General features: G+C 41.0%; 1 protein-coding gene across 7 annotated transcripts in view; it reads right to left on the bottom strand.

The window, feature by feature from the left end:
- Positions 1-20,524, bottom strand: part of NECTIN3 (nectin cell adhesion molecule 3) — a 106,332-nt gene that overhangs the window by 6,443 nt on the left and 79,365 nt on the right. For 5 of the 7 annotated variants that reach the window (XM_053305642.1, XM_053305640.1, XM_053305646.1 and 2 more), the window contains one exon: positions 16,633-19,541. In XM_053305642.1, coding sequence (XP_053161617.1) covers positions 18,949-19,541 — 593 coding nt within the window. In that variant the 3' untranslated portion in view covers positions 16,633-18,948. Of the gene's footprint in view, positions 1-8,039; positions 8,125-11,232; positions 11,372-16,632; positions 19,542-20,524 lie in introns of those variants that run through there. The other 2 variants (XM_053305644.1, XM_053305645.1) reach the window with 1 other exon arrangement.

The following is a 20,524-nucleotide window of genomic DNA, read 5'->3' as shown; positions in this document are numbered from 1 at the left end:
ACAGGAGATTTTTTCTCTTTTCCGAAACCCCTTTGTTTTACAAGATGTTTGAAAACTGGTAGTTTCCATAAGCAACGTGGGGAACGGGCATTACGACAAAGGAAGGGTCAACAAATGAAACATCAAATACAAAACCCCCACAGCCTTTTCACAGAAGGGACTCTTGGTGTCGTTGCCTATAAGGAAGTGAATAAATAAAAGTTAAACTGGTCAAGCAATAAAGATTACTTTTTCTGCAATTGCTTAATTAATCTTTCATTGCTTAATTAACCTTTCCAATATTCCTTTCAATTTCATTATCTTTGCAGATATGTTCAAAGTTACAGCAGAATGCACATATGCACACAGTTGGCAGAAGCAGTTTGTCTTGCAAGTGGCTATAAAGCCATCTGTTTCAACAAGACTTTTTTTGCTATATGACATCAGCTTCCACCATGAGGTAAACTGGCTCTAGACAACCAACTCAAATATTATCTTCCCAGGGAAAGGAGCAGGAACCAATTTACTTCCACCAGTGTAAGAGAGGCCAGTGTTTCATTTGTGACAGCACATCAATGCATCAACATTAACTTCACCTGAAACAAATACAGGTGGACCTTGTCATCTGTGAGGGTTCTGTTCTCAGCTGGAATGGCAGATAATAAGACACTGAGTGAATGGGAATTGGGGGGAGGGGTTTAGATTCCTACAGGTAAACATGGGTTAAAGAGGCAGAAAAAGGCATAAATAGAAATAAATTGCTGTACCGTGCTCTACAGGTCTCCAGTTGTCCATCAATGCTCCCCAATTTTGGTGATAATCGCAGGATAATCCCAAGCCACAAAAAAGCATCTTTCAACAAAATGGTGGCCAGAAATTACCTCTGAGTTAATTTCTGGCCACCTAGGAACTGTGGATATTAACCATTTTTTAACCCGCATATACCAAGGTCCGATTTCCATTGCATGATTGTGGGTATTCAAGATCGCAGACATGACCGCAAATGACAAGGTCCACCTGTAGTATAGCAGCTGAAATATGATTTAATTCACCAAAAGTAATGCAGATGTTGATTTCTGAAAGGGCCTTTTCGGTTGCTGCCCCACTTCTTTGGAACTCTCTTCCTCTTCATATTCATTTAGCCCCTTCCTTACTGATCTTCAAATCTCTATTCAAGACTTTTCTTTTTTGCCAGGCTTCTGCACAGTAGTTTACTTTTTTTTTTTTTGTTAGTTACTTTAGTTTTTAATTTAGAATGTCATTTTTAATGTTGCCTCGTTTTAAATGTTTTTGTGCACTGCCAAGAGTCTTCGGAGTGGGCGGTATATTAAATGGTTCTAATAAATAAATAAATAAATTTCTAGGAACTGTGAGCAGAGAAGTATGCAAAGTCCAATGTTTCCTCACTGGTGGGTGTGAAGGAATTGTGGGAGGACACTCCAACTGTCCTCCCTTAACTGTCATGCCAAACATGTGAAGGCAACATTAAAGTGACTCGAGAAGCTATTAAAGCGTCCCAGATGTTGGCCTAGACAGGTGCATGCATTCCCATCAATATGGATGCACAAAGGACCACAGAAAAAAAACCAATCCTACCTCGAGTATATATATTGAAGGCAATGAACTCATACAGTACATACACCAATCTCTCCATCCTCGCAGAAAGAAGTTCCAGATAAGGATATATACTGCTGATTAGCCACGGGGTTCTCAGTTTTCCCATTCTCACATAAATTCTGGTTAAGGATGGCAACACACATCTACATGCTGCCTTGTATTTCTTCTCTGATTCCCCAGCACTTGGGCCCAGTGGCGTATTGGGGGGAAACGGCGCCCAGGGCAAGCTCTGGCCCTGAAATGGTGCCCCCCCCACATACCTGTGCCGGCGGCGCGGCGGCGCCCCAGGTGGCAGATCACCAGCGGTGGCAGCGATTCGGCGGTGGCGGGTCGCCCGCCGAGTGCGGCGGTGGCTGGTGGCAATGTAGCGGCCCGAGCAGCGGCGGATCGCCCGCCGAGGAGTGCAGGCAGAGCGACGCTGAGGCCTGCCGTCTGGCCCGGCGTCACTTCCCAACTGTGCAGGCGCACGGAAGCCAAGCTGGGCCAGATGGCAGGCCTCGGCGTCGCTCTGCCGCCGCTTGGGCCGCTACATCCCCGCCAGCCACCGCCGCACTCGGCGGGTGAACCGCCACCGCTGAATCGCCGCCACACGCCCGCCACCGCACTCAGCGGGCGATCCGGGGGGCGGGGGGATGCCACCTTTTGGCGCCCCCCACATGACCTGCCGGGGTGGCGCCCAGGGCACGTGCCCTGCCTGCCCCCCCTATCGTTACGCCCCTGCTTGGGCCAGATATCTATATATGTACCCCTTTGGTTTATGGAGTAAGTTCTATAAAATTATGGTCTGTTTTAACCTAGCTTGTTATGATGGTTTCCTTTTGTCCAAACGATAGAGAGAAGTTGGTATAATTACAGCTATTACTCAGTGAGGTAGGGATTAATGTTTTCTTTTTAAGTTACTGGAACTTGGCTGCCTCACCCCAAACTCAGATTATATTAGAACACATTAAGTAGTACTGGTCACATAAAGAAATTCTTGGGAGGATCCTGTCATGAACCTGAACCTCGTAATACCTGCATCTGACACAAGAACTTGAAGGACAAGGCAAAGTTGAAGGGTCTTTGCCTCAGACACTAGAGTTCCCTTGAACCCCCTCAACACCCTTCTACCCACATCCTCCAATACAAAGGATGAAGCAGATAGGGGTGTGCAATTGGGATTTTTGGTGTTTTGATTTGGATCCAAATTGAAACACCCCCAATTTGTTTTTGGGTCCAAATCTGACCCATCCGAATGACCCCAGATTTGATTCGGATCCAAATTAATCCAAATCTGAATCAATTTGAATCAAAAAAATGGGTCCCAGGGCCAAAAGAGGGGGGTGGGGTGGTAGTGCCTAATGAGAGGCTACCACCTAAATTGCAGAGGAATTGGGCAAAGGGCTGATTTTTTATTAATAGTTGAACTTTACACGTCTTTATGTTTCCCCCCATAAGGTATAACGGAGGTGTGTTGCTTCATGTTGGGGGGGAAAGGGGTGGCCTAGAGGGGTGTGGGGTTCGTGGTAGTGCCCAAGGGGGGCAAGGAAGCTACCAGAATTTTTTCAAAGGATTTAGGCAGAGGGCTGATATTTGGTGATTTGTTGAATTTTACGCATCTTTAAGGTTTTTCTCCATAGGGAATCATGTAGGTTTCCGCAGCCCCATAACTGCACTTGGGGGGCGCTGGGGTGGCCCAGAGCGAGTGGCAGTGTAGTGAAAAGAGGGTGCCAGGCACCCCCATGGGTTTCTAACCCATAGGGTACACGGTTCTGTTTCTGAGGTGTTCTGAGTGTAGATTCTCTGGTAGCAAATGAGATCTTCAATACAAACCATGAATCCACTCCCATTTGCTATCAGAGAATTTACACTCAGAACACCTCAGAAACAACAACCTTCTGGGGAAAATCCTTAAAGACGCGTAAAGTTCAACAATTCACCAAAAATCAGCCCTCTGCCCAATTCCTCTGCAATTTGAGTGGTAGCCTCTACCCATTAGACACTTAACTTAAACTGAGTAGTACCCCACTGCCTTGCGGGTGGGAGTGGGGTATAGTTGGCACATGGCACTTGACAGTTGGCACTGTCAAAAAGACAGTCAAATGAATAGAAGAAATGAAGGTGTGTAATGAATCCTCATAAGGATTCATTGAGTGAAAGTTATTATACACCAAAGAATCCAAACACTTGAAAAATAGTAACCACACATTTTGCTCCATAACTCCACTTCTTTAAGGGCTAGAGCTTAGCTTTTTAAAAAAATGAAAGCTGGGAATCTGGGGGAATTAATAGGAGGGATCTGAAACCCAAATTGATTCGAATTGAATCAGGCGCGATTCGATTTGTACCCAAATCTAGCCAATGGACCACAGGGGTGATTTGTTTTGTCTCCGAATCACCCGAATCAGCGATTTGTATCCGAATCAATTTGCACATCCCTAGAAGCAGATGCACCACCAACTCCACCTGCAGCAACCCAGCTCTGCCGTAGCCTGTGCCTGGAAAATAGGGCAGAGGCCCTTTAAAACCTGGAACATTCTAGACCTGACTGGGTCTGTTCTCCTGCCTGCTTTATTTAAGGTTTCAATTTGCCTGTCTCCTGCTGAAGCAACTTCATTGGTGGATGGGGACACAGCTCAGTGATAGAGCATCTGCAGGTCCCAGGTTTAATCCCTGGAATGCCCAGGCAGGTCTGGAAAAGACTCCTGCCTGAAACCTTGAAGAGCTGTTGCCAGTCAGTGCAGACTATTCTGATCTAGAGAGAGCAAGAATTTGACTCCATATAAGGCAGCTTCCTATGTTCCTACTGTGGATATGCTTTGACTTGTTCTGGTTTCCTGTTCCTTTTGTTTCCTGGCTTCTAACTTTAAGCTTGCTATGTGTGGCTTGAGCCTAGCTTGCTTCTGATAGACTGATTTCATGGCTCCTGGTTGCAATGACTCTGGCCTAGATTGCCCCTGACAGCTTTGCTTCTTGGTTTCCTGAAAGACTGTGCTCCTGCCCTGTTGGTGCCCATGACAGCTCGTTTGCTTAGTTTCCTCCACTATGAAAACTGTCTGTCTACCTACTCTGTTCACATACCACATTTCTTGTTGTCCACTCATCCATTTACAAGTGCATTTTTATCCTGTCAATTTCTGAAAGCTAATTACTGCAACACAAATATTAGTACACAAGTTTAAAAGAAATATTTCCAAACCACAAGATTACAATCCTGCACTCCATCCCAATATTAACTTAATCTTCACTACTGAAAGCAAAGCTAAATACTGTATAGCACTACCAGAAAATGCTAGAACTTTGCAGTTGGGTTTTTTTTGCAACACAGTTTTTTTTTTTAAAGAGGAAGAGGAAGAATGTCTGTATATTGGGCATCACTGATATCTATATCTATATATCACTGCACCCGGAATTCAGTATATGGATGGCATTAGGAGTGTGTTACTGCCAGTGATCAAGGCTATAAAATACATGTGCTCTATGTCTAAGATCAATACACATCTTGCAAACTGTAGATAAGCTTTTATATACCTATATAGATATAGATTGTATTTTTTAAAACACTGTTATACCATTTGTAGTTGTCATTTTATTTATTTTAAAATATTTTATTTAAAATATTTATATACTGCTCAAAACTTGCGTGTCTGGGCACTTTACAATTAAAATAATTTAAAACGTTAAAAACATTTAAAACCCAATATTAAAAATATTTAAAGCTATAAATCAAATTAAAAGCCTGGATGAATAAATGTGTCTTCAATGCCTTTTTTAAAGTTGCCAGAGATGGGGAGGCTCTTATTTCAGTAGGGAGTGCATTCCAAAGTCCATTTTGATTTGATTGGTTATTGCAATTTATTGACAAAAATCATTCCAGACTGTCTCTTTCTGTATATGCTGGTCAAACACCAAAGAGTCACTTGTTTCTCTCATACAGAGTCACAAATTTTTCAATTGTTAACACATTTTGTCTAGACCTCTTCTGCTTCCTTTGATATTTCAGAATATCTGCCAAGTAACTTTTCATAATACATTAAATAAATACCGTCACTTCTATGGTATTGCATGATTACTTCTCAATAGCATATGCACAGCCTGCCTAGACTGCACATAACTATGATTAGATCATGTCTAGAAGCTTTAAACAGGCAGTCTGATCTACAATCCTAGTTATGCTAAAGTTAAGCCTCTTATCCCACTGACTTCAATGGATCTATAGTGGATTGTCAACTTGTTGAGTGCCTAGTTCTTTTGAGTGAACACAACCTAGAAAAGCAACAGAACTAAAGTGTATTCTTTCATACCAATATTTAGTGAATGTAAAAATACTGGTTCATCAGCATTAAGATGCCCATGCTGGACTATTCACTTTGGGTTTCTGATTAATACGTAAATATATAGTATTTGAGCATACGAAGTGTACGCATATATTATTTTGATGTAAATCTTTACAACAGCCCTATAAGGTATTATCCAAACAGGGCAGCTAGGGACTCAAGGCCAAGAGGGAGGGTGAGCTGGGCTCTGAGTCCTTTCAGATATAAAAAATTACTTGTGAACTGTTTTCACTAAAGTCTTTTAAGAATGCATGTTCTCATTTTTACAGGGTTTTGCAGTGAGTGTTCCTGTTAACTTTACATGTATGTACATGTTCCCAAGTATTTTAAAAAGTAACACCCAATAAATTTCATACACCCTTCAGATCTGCATCTTTGTATGGTATCAGTAGTCAAAGATAAAATGTAAGTCGAGAAGTGGCCCTTAAAACAGGATCCATGCCAGCAACAAGCCAATGTCAATGTTTGAGCCAAGAGAATGGCTAGAACATTAATAGGAGCTGTGAATCACATTTATTTAGCTGCCTAGAATTATGACCGGTGATTTGGCTGGTCAAAACAAATTCAAACATACAACACATGTGTGTCAAATGACTGATCAAATAATGGCCAAGTATAAATTTATCCAAAACTGTAAATAAGAGATATATGATAAGTAATTTGTTAACTTACAAAACAAGGCCTACTACTACATACTTGTAACACAAAGCGCCATGAAGTTCCTGGTCCTGAATAGGGAGTGCATGGATTACTGCAGGGCTGGGGGAAAAGATCCTCCTGCAATTGCCTTTGCCATCAGATATTCTAATCCCTCTGTATTTTCAGAATAACTGGCTTGATTGCTAGAAGGTAGGGATATGCATGAACTGAAGGTTCGAGGACCGGGGGTGCGATGGCTTTAAGGGCGGGTGCACTCACCCCACCCTGACCGTGTATCCCCCGCTGGCACACGAGTCCTTAAAAGCCTGTCGGGGTGGCAGCGTACCTCCTTGCCGCCCCGTGCCTACCTTTACTGGATGCACCCAGAAGTAGGAACTGCAACTGTGCACGTGCACGCACCTGATGCACGGAGTTGCAGTTCCTACTTCCGGGTATATTCCGTAAACGTCAGCACCGGGCAGCAGGGAGATTTGCTGCCACCCTTTAAGGGCGTTTAAGGACTCATGTGCCGGCAGGGATAGGTGGATAAGTGCACCCACCCCCGCCCTTAAAACCACTTCCCCGCTGTCAAACTGGACCCCGCCGGTTCCATGCACATATCTACCAAAAGGTCTTTTAAACAGCCTACTAACCAAGTAGGATGGAAACTGGAACAGTTTTCTTCACTTGAGACAAAGGCTGTCCTTAAAGATTTATGCTTATCAAGAGAGGACCCAAGACAGCCATAGGCTACCTGTGTCATGAGGAGATTATTTTATAAAGGGCTGAAAACTATCTATACTAGAAAAGTATTAGTTCAGAGCTCAATCATTTAGAAAAGGAAGAAGGGTGCATTAAAATTAGATGAACACAGTCCAACAGCCATTCATGACTAATCCTGGAAGAATCAATGATAACTGCCTGGATCCAAAGAATTGTGTAGGGAAGGAGAAAATGTATTAGTGTTATTCTATGAACTCTGGACCAAGCAGTAGCATCAGACTTCTCACATTGTGCAGCACCACAATGTATTATGGGGTTGTGTTACAGTACAGTACGAGAAAAATAATGAATAAGGAAGATACAAGTTGCAGCATATTAACTCTTGTCAACCTAATTTTCCCAGAGAGGAGATTCAAGCTGCGAGGTTTGGCTGACAATAATATACTGCTGAGTCAATTCTTTGGCCTTATTTGAAACCTGCACACCTCAGAGCTGCTTCAGTCTGATCTTGACAGTACTCTGCAAGCCACTTATGATGTTCATAATGGGGTTTGAAATTTTAAAGTTTAATGTTTGATACTCTGGTATATTCTACTGATAGAATTTTTATTGTTTTAGTCACTCAAAACTACTGGCAAATAAAGTGGGGGAGAACCTACCAAGGTCACTACATGAATTCAGACCACCAGTTAGTTCTACTGTGTTCTACGTTATTAAATAAAGGCCTAGCTGCTTTTGAAGCATTAGTTTTGATCAATAACTTACTGAAAGAATTATTTCTTTCCGAGACAGAGAGAGAACTCTTTCTTCATAGGTAGATGGAGGCTTATGTGTTGGTGGAAGATCAATCCTGCATTAGAAAAATTACAATTTATCCAGGTGAAATAATGAATCAAGTACACAGTATCCAAGTGGTAAAACAAGTACATTATTTGTTGCTTTCTCTGTCATCTAGTAGGTAGTGCTTCCAAACGACAATTAATATCCCACACTGACAAAATTATTCTCAGAAATTATTAGTTCAAGTAACTCAGACATAAAATGTCACCTATCCACCGATCCATCTTATTTATTTATTATTTCTCTATGTAAACCGCCCTGAGCCATTTTTGGAAGGGCGGTATAGAAATCAAATTATTATTATTATTATATTATTATAACATGTAGAAAAGGGGACAACACACCCCATTCACACATGGCAAGTTCCAAGACGCCTGGAGAAATGCATATTTACTAGGGCTGTGCAAGATAGTCATCTCAGTGATCATAAAACCCAGTTCCTCTGATCATAAAATCATGTACCTGATATAGAGGCTATCTTGGATCTCAATGAGCTGATAATAGTTATTGGCTAAATGCATCAGGCTGGGAATGCCTTTCTTCTACTCACGAAGAAATTGGCTGCCTAGAAAGTGACCAGCTTTCCTGCCACTATCCTGCCCTGCAATGTACCAGGGCAGTCAGCAACATCATTACACTGCACCTTTTTCCTGGTGAGGGGAATAGCCACACACTAACTATAGGGCAGAGCCATCCCACCCCCACCAGTATTGCACCAGGAAGGGGACGCAACATCATGATTTTGCTTCCTGTGCTGGTGCATTTGAGGATGAGACAGTTGGTTATTTGAAATGCCACCACTGCGGCTGCCTTCTAGGCAATTTCTTTGGGAATAGCCAGATCTTCAAGCAAGGTCAGGGTCTCTGAGATGGTCAAGGTAGCAGTGGCAAGGAGAGGAGCTGAAAGTCTCCCAGCTCCTCTTCTGTGTGCAAAGCTGAAGACAGGCACAACCAGGCTACTCGTTTTTGCCAATGGACCAGGAGAGAATTCTCTCTTAGGAAATGAGCTCGTACAAGAGCTCTTCTCCTGGCAGGAAACTCCCATCCTGCCCAACCTTGAAGCAGCAGTGTGAGGGTGCCTGCCTTCAATGGACTGGAAGGGACTTCCTTGTCAAGAAACCAGTGGAGAGCTTGTCTCCTAGGAGAGAATTCTTTCAGAGGCCAACAAAAGCAGAAGTGAGGCTTTGCAGATACAAGGGGGAGCAGGGAGGCTCTGACCATCCTGGGATATGTTGGCATAGCACAGGCAAAGCAGCAGAGCATCTTTGTCCAATAAGAGGAAAATTTTCTCTCAGTTCTGAGAGGGAACGTTCCCCCCGCCCTGTAGCACAAGAAACACAAGCTCTGTAAGGAATAAAAAGGGAATTCACCCTAATCGAGGCTGTTCTGATCAAGCTTGGGTGATATAAAGGTTAACCCACCCCGATCAAGATCCGGATGCACAGCCATAAGCTTGCACTCTCTCCTCTCCAATAACCAGTGCCTGGCTGGCCTCTTACTTGATCTTGCCCACCCTTGACATCTTTCCAAGACTCACTTCAGCGCTGGAAACATTTAAGTGCCTTCTTACTGAATTTGTATGATTGGGGGTAAAGAAAGGGTGCTGTTCTTTGCATGACTTCAGCCACTGTTCGCAAACCACAACCCAACTGTAATATTTACTGTGTCCTGCTAAAATATAGAGCCCCCGCCTTCCCACATACTCTTCTGGCTTGTCAGTCAAAGTATCACTGCTTCTGCAGCTGCACTTGCTTTCAGAGCTTTGCATGGCAGAAAAGTTTTTCAGCAACAACGCTTTTGTATTATTGACTCGGATCAAGTTTCAACATTCAGAAGAACAACTGAGCATTTTTTAAAAAAACTGGACTGGTATTCAAACAGGATTATAATCTAATCCTAAATTTTTTGAACCCATGTCTAATGTTTGAATATTCAGTTAATTGAGGCTTATTTATCTCTACATAATCCTAAATCAGTAGTTTTAGTTTGGGGTGGTAGGGGTCACACAACTTTTATATATTTTGGGGGGTCAAAGTATCAAAAGGTTTGAGAACTCCTGCTGTTAAGTGGTTGTAGCAGCTGCTGGAACTGCTGCAGTCTTCTGAAAGCCTTTCACTATGTTGAGCTTTTTTCATTGGTTCTTGTGCTAACAGCAGCTATGATTAAAGACTGAATTGTATCCAGAGAAGAATTTTAGGCACATGATTAATTCATCTTGCACTTCTCCAAGTGTAGAGAAAGCCATAATTTACAATGAGCACCTAATTCAGATTAGGAATATCATCTGCATTAATGTTGAGGTGAGGGTCAGAACAAAGATGAAATCCTAGATTTAAGGCCAAACTGTTAGCCATGTTTGCTCCCCCTCCCCATTTTTATACATGCAGCCGTTACAAGGGCCTTGGTTCAGTTTGGTACTGGAGGACAGGGAGGCTTTACACTCTTTGCCCTTGCCATGGTTCTGATCTGGATTAGGACTGCAGAAGCGCAAAAGAGTTACAGCTCTCCCTGATCGGGAACCCTATGGCTGCTATACACATTAAACACACACACACACACACACACACGACCAAACAACATGATTAATATCACATCCACTTTGGTCCTTATAAAGCCCAGTAAGAGACTATTAAGGGATCAAAAGGAAGCACATCTAAATTAAGCCTATTTTATTGTACATGTAGATGTACAGTATCTAGATGTAAGCACAAAACTTTACTTTTTTATTTACTTTTTTTAATCAAGCTTATTGTAAACCAAAATATGAAAACTGTACTCTACACATAGAATAATTAGTTTTTACTGCCAATGTTGTAACCAGAATTGCTTAGGGAGGCAAATAAATATAGTCAAATATAACTGATTACTGCGCTGCTTTTGAACTAGTTACCACTTTGTATATTTAGGGATTCTGTTCTGGTTGAAGTCCAGGCCAAAGAAAGTTTAAGTTCTGGTTCACTGAAGGGAAACACAAAAGCCCTCTGAGAAACCCTCAGTTGTGAGTATTGTTTTGACTCAAGTGTACAGCACAAGCTCCAGGAAAAAAGAACCAGTTGTACCAGAGTAATGACTCATATTGTTACAGAACAAAGATTTCTGCTTAAGGCAAAAAAACTTACACTTTCTCCAGGTAAGGGGGTCTTTTCTTTCTGGGCGTCAGTAGTACAGTCACAAAGATGGTAATGATAAAAAGAGCAAGTACTGCTCCTATTACAGCCCCTGCTACAGCTACTGATGACGACTGCTTAAAAGGAACATCTGAAATGCAATGCATGCATTATGATTTTCATGTAATGCCATGTTATCAAAATTCCACTCAGATTTTGGAAACAGATATATGGCTAGCTGCCTTTGAAAATACGTTAACGGTTTTGCACAGATTTTACAACTGACTATTTCCAGTGCATACGAGTCATCAATAGTTATAAACTACTAAAATGATTACAAGAGACATGGTTTAAACATACAAATTTAAGGTTTTAAAGATAAAAACAGTAAAGACAAAATATGTTGACAAGAAAATGCTTTTCAGTTCTTAACCCACAGGAAACAAGTTGCCTTTAACAATTTCTGGAAAAGTAATTTTAGCATACCAAGAAGTTTGCAATTCTGGCAACAAATGGGAATCATTTACATTTCTTCAGAAGGTGCAAAGGCAGGACATACAAAAATGAATGCATGTTATACTGAAAGTCGGTCTGATTTGGAAATAGTTATCCATACAAATGCAAAAGCATAGGCTACTGAAGCTGTACTCACCAGAGAGAGCACCTTTGCTTGTTTTATATCCTTGAGAAAGCGCACTAAATTACATCCACTGTGCAGATCTAATTTTTCTACCAGAGTTCTGAGCAAGCTATATTTTTCATACACACAGTTTTATTTTCTATAACATATCAAGCGACATTCTGTAAATATTTGAAGCACCGTAACGTTTTTCAATGACATGGTTACAAAAGTGCAAGTTGTGCCAAGTACAATATAGATGGCCATAATTTTCAGTACTTATGGGAAAATTAAATACAATGCAGGTCAATATGCATGTTCCCTTTGCACATGAAGTTAGTTACCCTTAAGTGCAAATTATGACCTAAATTTCTTAGAATCACTTGCACATTGCTTTCAAAAGTACTAGAAAATGGCTTCAATATTCATTAGTTTTATCTTTCTGCTATGCCTCAAAATACTCCAATGAGTACACTACTTCAAGCAATATTGCAATATGCAAGGCCCTGGACAGTTGTTAGTGTGGTGAAGGAGGATATTCTGGTAACAATACACAGTACTTCGAAAGGATAATAATTTGATCATCTGAGAGGAAGATCCTCAGAAGACTAGAGATCTTTGGAAGGCAGTAAACTAAAGCTTCTATACTGACTAGTGTCACACGCATGAACGAACAATTTGTGAGAACAGGGAGGAGGAGCAACTTTCACTAATCCCCCATTCCTTCTGTTGCCCCCCAGTACCACCTGAAATTATCTCCCTGGTCTCCCCCCTCAGGGAAATATTTTCAGGAGGAACTGCAAGAGGGAGGGGAGGCAAATAGGCAAAAGATAGTTCCTCTAGGGGTGTGCATGGAACTGTTTGGCCCCCATCGAGCCCCCCCCCCCCCCGGTCCAGCAGGTCCGCAAATTTTTATTTTTTAAATGAGAAGTAACTACCTGTAGCCCCTTTGGGGGGCTTGCTGTAGCCACGGGGGGTGGGGTGTCTGTGAGGGTTCTCTCTCCCCACACCAGCCTCCCTCATCACCACCACGGCTGGGTAAATGTAGTCTTTTTGTAAAGGCGAGCAGCAGCTTTTCATTTAATTTTTTTAAAAAAGTTTGCGGACCTGCTGTACCAGACCGGTGGTTCGGTTCCATATGGAACCAGGGGTGGGGGGGGGTTCGGTTCGCTCACGAACCCCCGAACCGAACCGTTGGACTGGTTCTGCACATCCCTAAGTTCCTCCTCACTTGCATGAGCAAAACATTCTTACACACACACACACACACACACACACACACACACACACACACACACAGAGCTAGACAGTATATGAACCATAGGCTCTAATTCAGTTGTGAGAAAAAAGAAAACCCACTACAACTAAATGTCAAACTATCCTCTGTTGTATGTAGTTTGTCCCATTTGTTTCCTTTTACAAAATGCAGCAACAAAATTACAATCCAAAACGAAGATGAGTTGTTAAAAAAAGATGAACTTCTTAAAAACATATTAGTGAGACCTACTAAGATTTACTTTAGTAGGAGTAGTCAACTAATTTCAGTTGGGTTGAGGCAGAGTTTTCCATACTGTTTCATTCCCTCTGAAAACCTGAGTCAGCTTTCCTCCCCCCCCGCCCAGTATGGTCTGCCCTTATCTGACCCATAGTGTTTTAAGACTGTCCCTTCTAATTCATTTATCTACCTTCTTCCTAAAACAAGAATAGGTCTGAGCTTGTGCTTTAACACAATGAATGTAATTTGCAATCTGCAGCATACAGAATGCTGGCTGTTACTGGGATGCTCAATATAGAGTCTCTGAGAAGAATGAACTGAAAACATGTGAGACAGTTCTAGGATTAAGCTACGGAGATCTGGTCCTGGAAGCTGCCTAAATGGGTGACCACCAATATGTAAATAACAATGAGCATTTTGTAATAAAAATGGGGATGAAAGCATAATAAATTACTGCTGAAGCATGAATGCCAGGAAGTTTGACTATATTATGATTCTCAAACAATTAATCCCAGCAATAACCTCCAAAAATCAGGTGGTAAGGATGTTTTTCACATATGATTGATTTCTTGCAACAAGTCTCATGCCTGTGTAGGAAAATCACTGCATTGTCAAAATGCACAGAGTCACTAGGATTCATCGTGAAGTATAGTGATGTGCATGGAACCGGTCCAGGACCATGTTAGAGGCCTCCGAACCGGATTGGAATTGGGCCGGTCCGGCGGGGTGTGTGTGTGTCTAGCTTTAAGGGCGGGGGGTAGTACTTAGCACTCCCGCCGCTTTCCCCCCTCCAGAGCAAAGTTTTAGGGACGGCAGCGTTCCTCCCCGACACCCCTGCCCCCGTCATTGCCCGGAAAAAGGGGAAGTTGGCTCCACGCATGCGCCTGTTGCAGCACGTGCGCCGCAAACGTCACATGTTGCATGCGCATGCAACGTGTGACATGTGCAGTGCATGCACGCTCACCGCAACAGGCGCATGCGTAGAGCCAACTTCTCCTTTTTCCAGGCAACGACGGGGGCAGGGGCGTCAAGGAGGAACGTTGCCGCCCCTAAAACTTTGCTCTGGAGTGGAGCGCCGGAGGGGGGAAAGCGGCGGGAGGGGTAAGTACTACCCCCCCGCCCTTAAAGCTAGACACCCCCCCAGTGCCGGACCGCACCTCTGTGGTTCCGTGCACATCCCTAGTGAAGTACATATCTGTGTAGCCCATTCTCTGTATCTTATAAAAGGGCAGGCTAGCACTTTAGCAAGCTCTAAGTTTTTTTTCTACCAGAAGTTTGTTATCTCAGGTTTTTTTTGTGAACTTTTCAGATAAGAAAGTTAAGTAAGGAACTTTATAACAGGGAAATAATGCTACTTAACAAACGAATGCTACAAACAATGATAAATAGGGATGAACACTCTTGACATGTTAGGATATTGTTCTATGGACAATTTACCTTGGAGAATTTCTTAAAGTTAATTTTAGGTGGCATATTTGACACGGTTTTCATTTCAAACTACCTGCCCTTTTAAGGTTACTAATACACTCCAACCCATATCTGTCTCTATTAAAATCACAGAGCAAGAAGCATCTTCATGGTTCCCATTCACAGTGACATGAGTGTAAGAGTTAGCACAGGAGACTCAGCACCTCTACAGCCCAGCTGACCCTGTCATAATGCTGTTGTCAAGGGACCCATGGCAATGACGTGGGCTGCGTGGCATGTGAGAGCCTGGAAACCAAAAGGAAGCGAGTTCTGCCTAATTTCTGGACTCTACCTACTCACCTCGAAGCCACCAGGAACACAACCCATGTCACTGCCAAGGATCCCTTGACAATAGATTTACTCCAGGCTCAGGAGTGAGAACTTCTCAGAGGTACTGAGAAGTTGCTTGCTAACTATTTAATGCTGGCATCACCATGAATTGAAGTAGTATATAAATTTTCAAGGAAACACAATTTCTCTCTCACACACATATATTGGACAAGCAGGGACAAATGCCCAGGCCCAGAGGTTCAGGGCCCCCCCAAGCAGACTGTCTTGCCACACCCCTGCCCTGCCACCACTTATCTTTGCCCCCATGCGGCAGCAGGTACTGTAGCTGGTCCAAGCCTCTCCGGCTGGCCAGTGTGCCCCCCCCCCTCTCGCCAGCTGGTGGAGCTGCACACCTCCACAGTTCAACTATGGAGGTTGCATGTCTTTGATGTCTGGCTGGCGAGAGCAAGAGAGAGGCATGCCAGCCAGCTGGAGAGGCCTGGCCTGGCCAAGCACAGCGCCTGCCATCACCATGGGGGCAAAGATAAGAAGTGGTGGCAGGGCAAGGGCAGCGGCGAAGAGATGCTTGTTGCCCCGCTCCTTGCGTCTGGTGTCAGACGCAGGGAGCGTGGCTTGGGGCGCGTGCTTCACGCATGCAATAAGGGGGCCCTACAAAGATTTTGTCCCTGGGGGTCTTGCTATGCCCCTGCACGTGTGCGTGCTCTCTCTCTCTCTCTCTCTCACACACACACACACCCCAGAGAACTGCAGCACATGCAGTGATCTAAAGCCTGTTTGGCTTATGGCCATAAATATAATGATTCTGATTCAGTGGTCTAAAGCAAGTTTGGAAGTGAAAAGAAAAAAAGTAACAAGACCAGGTAATTTGGAACGAAAACATTCTTAGCGAGAGAATTTCATAAGCACTTCTAGTGATATGTCCTGCTCTTTTTCAAGTATTCCGTCCATTAACATTAAAGTCATACTGCTAGCTACAACAGAAAAAAGGTGTTTAGGCATGCTTAGAAATATTAAGTATTACAAAATCTTGGGTGCTTTTTTAAGCCTCTGGCTAGAGTCTATCCCTTTGAGAGTTCTGACACTCTAATTGTAAGTACAGTCATTTGAAAGCAAGACCAATGTCTCTGACTTGTGTTACGTTAATAATTTTGTTCAAGGTTGATGGAGTAAAATATTTGGCTACTTCAACAAGCAAAACACAGGCACATTTTGTATAAATGAAAATTAAAACTTACTGCCTTTCTGAATCTAATTAGACTATGGATTATATAAGCAGCTACAATGTGAGTGGTTTGTATAAGAGTTTAGTTGAATATACAACAGCCATGTTGACCAGTAAGCCATAAGTGAAAGATTCAAATATACCAAAATACACTCAAATAGTAGTATAGAAATACTAATTCTAACAAGTTTTTCTACATTCAACTGTCTTCTGCTGTCTCACTTTCTAGTCTACATTGGTTTGCTCAACACAGTTTTAGCATTTACAACTCTTTATATGCCTTTCAATCATTTGTGCATATGACCTACATTCAAGAAATTAATTTAACAAAAGGTTTATTTCACACAACAGCTATTCATACTTACAGTCAGTTCTCTATTTACACCAAACATACATTAGGTAAGAAACACTGCAACACTTAACATCTTAAACTTATTATGAACCTCTCATATTCAACTGTAAAACTCTTGATAAATTTTAACAAACTTATGATAAAGAACACAGAGTATCAGATACTCACTTCTAAATAGGAGCATTACAAGAAAGCTTTTTAGGGGGCTTACAGGAGATGTGCCACTATAGATTACACTGGAGATGATCCTAAGATCGATAGACCACAAGCTATCTTTAAAAAAGCAAGGAGCACACACACATTAGGACCTGATGTTCACTTAGGGCCTGGTCAAAAGCTAACGAAGTAACTTTACTTCAGCTAATGATAGATCAGATCCACAAAGTAATTATAGAAACTCATTTGAGTTCACAGGCAAGCATGGTTTAATAATTTCACTTCCTAATGTACTGAAGAGAGACTTTGGTCAAGTAAAGTAATGTTACCACTTGAATTATCAATGTGATACGAGATCTGTAGAAAATCAGCTTCATGTATTTATAAATACTAAACTGCAGTCACGCTTTTGAAGACATAACAACCAAGTCACAGTGTACTGTCAAAACTGTACCTTAAATATAGATATTGTACTCACTGAAAAGCTCTAAAATACTGTAGGTCATTTTGTACTGTTTTCATATTACTTAAAGATATATATCGGGAAATAATGGCAAAACAGCACATCTCTATGTCTGTACATCAATTATGCCAAATTCATCTAATGTTCCATATACAAATGTATCTGAATCTCTGGCTTGTTGAAAGACACACACTTTAACCTTTTCAATTTTAAAAATGTTAATTGCTTTCAAGCAAGTATGCTTAAAACTATAGCCACCACTGTGTTCCTATGGCTGCACTATACTCTCTGTATAAGCAATTACATTTGTTTCCTAAATCTATATGCTTGATGTAGTGTTAACAGCCGAGTTGTACCATTTCCCACATTTTTCAGAGGAAGCATACCTCTTTCTTGCAAAGATAGATTTCTTTCATCAATTCAGATCCTTACTTTAATGGTGTACAGAAAAACAATTTACTACTAGATTTCTTTTCAAGCAGCATGAATACTTAAAAATGCCTCTATGGATTTCATAAAAAGATATATCATTAGCTGACACCTTAAGTGTGTCTCGTTGCACATTCATCTTTTAATCTCAAAATATGGTTTTTTATAGTGACATTCTTATGAAACAGAGCTTAACATTGTGAGTAAGGTTGCTTTTGCTTTTAAAATTTCTCTGTTCTTTAGTTAACATTTTGTTATACAGCCCACACCACTTCCTGCAACATCACCGTTCTGTAAAAAGCCAAATATTTCTTAAAATGCAACTTCTGAGTGAAGATACATCTAGATTCCAACTGAATGCATTAGCTTTATGCATAATTGACATTCTATAGAGCACCTAGGGAAACCTAATATTTTCTGAATATAACTTTTCCCCCAATTTCAACAGAGTGAACAGGTTTTTTTTTTAATGGAGGCAATATTTAATCTTTTGTAAGGAACTCTTCTGGAGACATGACTGAAGTGTTTGGAATCCAATATTCCAGTGCTTGGAAATACAACACAGTGTTAAAATATAGTTTAGTGTTACGTTGCAAGACTTTGTTCAATGAAAAATCCACACTGCAGCAGGTTCAGTGCAACAAGTCATCTGTAAAAAGGTACCCACTACAGAATCTAATTATGGCAGGCTCAAAAATGTAGGAGGTATTCAATTCTGTGCAGAAAACCTAAAAATAAAGCTTTGAAAAAACTGTGCCATCAGAATATTTCATATTGTAAAAGTTACCTTTTGTAAACAAAATGTGCCTTAGATCAACTTTGTATTTGAATCAATTTTACATTACCTTTTACTAGAATTTGTAGATCAAAAGTCTATTCTTGATCATGAAATCTGTAGTCATAAAGGAAAGACAGTTGCTCCATTTCAAACTTTTTATAGCAATTTCTTTCTCTCTTTTAACTTAGCACTTTGTTATTAACTTGTGCTATAGGCCAAATAAAGCACTATATTAAAATTCAAATCTTGTGAAAGACAGTAGTACAGCATTGAAAAAATCATAAAGCAGCTTCAATACATTTAAACGAGGTTTTTACATTTCAGTTGTCAAGTTAGAATACAAAAAGCTTGAAAATCAACTTCAAAAAGCTTATTCCTCAAGAAAAAAGTATAAACAATCTGAAAGTGATCAGCTAATGAAGGAGCTTTATGTATAGTCAGATTTGAAAGTGGTCATTACACATACCACTCCTTTCGAGATATTACAGAGCCATCTACATGTGAAACTAAGTCATCTTCGTTTTCCTCATAACATCCTTCACCCAAGTATTTCATTCCCAGTGTTCCACCTTCATAGTAATCCATTGGTCTTTCATACCTGTCCTGGTATCTGTTAATAGTGTCTACATTGTTCCAGTCTTTTTTTTCAGGTTCTGCTGAGTAGTCTTTAGTAATGACACTGTTCACTGGATGTTTTATTTCTTTTTTCACACTGTCAGGATAAGAATCCACTTCATCTACCTGAAGCGTATCTATTTGAGACTCCTTTTGCATATCTGATGGTGGAATGTAGTTCTTAGCGAAGTAGTCGCCACGAAACGTCCTCCTTCTCCTGTACCAAATAACGCCAACCACAACACTTACAAGTATCAGGAAAAGAGCCCCGCCCACTGCACTACCGATGATGGTGCCCCAATTGTCTTCCTGAATTTTTGGCCATGGTGAAGTTGGGAAAAGCATTAGTTTTGGCTGAGTTGCTAAACCTGTGATGCCATCAGTTGAAGGAAGCCATGGAATCGTGGGTGGTGAGGTGGTAGTAGTAGGAGGATCTAATGGAAGAGCAAAGAGATACACAAGACACAGAAAAGGCAAAGAATGTCAATGCAAACTAAATCAGTTAAGAGCTGATAAGAAGGCACAGTTGATGAGTAAGTAAGTAACATAGTTTTTCATTCTTCATTTATTCTCATGATTGTTCACTACTTTTGGTAGAAGGAACAAGTTTAAATACTGATATATAGGTTCTGGACAGCTTATTGAAGTATGAACACATTGCTTACTATACTATCTCCAATTGTTTCCATGCCATTTAAAAACCAGCATGGATTAATTCAATCAGCTTAAAAGTTCAACCTTTCCCTATTTGCCAGAGTTGTGAACTGAAATAAATATTTAACATATTTCATGCAATCTTTAAAAAAATGGTTAAAGAATGAAAAACTATTACTGCATGCCAAAGTAAGCCAGATACTAATAGGGATTTAAACATAATTTAATAAACTTTAACTACTGAAATTTTATTTAACAATTAACACAGTCAGTTTTGATAAAAGAAACCCAATTCTATTAAGGAAGAGAAAAGAAATTATCTCCCACAGCCTCCAGTTCCAAGAAGTTTCAATTCATATCCATGTATATCTAGTATATTAAAAGCTCCTTTACTGTGCATGTTAAACTAGCACTAGTTTATGTAATTCTGTTCTGCTGCTGCTGCTATCCAAATTGCATAACGTTTTGGTAGTGTTAGCAACATTATGTAGACTATCACTATTTTTGGGAACTAAATGTAACAGTCTATAGGCAGCAGATGGGAAGATAGTGATCAATGGAGCAATCTAACTAGGTCATTTAAGCATTTACTGAAATTGCTAAGTGGCAAGACTCATGTTAATGGTTAAACCTTTAACCATTTAGTATTTAATATCCCTACTTTTAACCTTTCAATTTATTAAAAACTGTACGTAGCTATACAATTTGATAAGACAAGTTTGCAGTGCATTTGAATGTTTCTAAGGTTCTTACTAGTTCTGGA

Source organism: Hemicordylus capensis, chromosome 3 (genome assembly GCF_027244095.1).
Source record: "Hemicordylus capensis ecotype Gifberg chromosome 3, rHemCap1.1.pri, whole genome shotgun sequence".
In the NCBI taxonomy this organism is placed as follows: domain Eukaryota; kingdom Metazoa; phylum Chordata; class Lepidosauria; order Squamata; family Cordylidae; genus Hemicordylus; species Hemicordylus capensis.
Note: the sequence above shows the minus strand (reverse complement) of the source record. Positions and strands in the feature narration are given on the sequence as shown.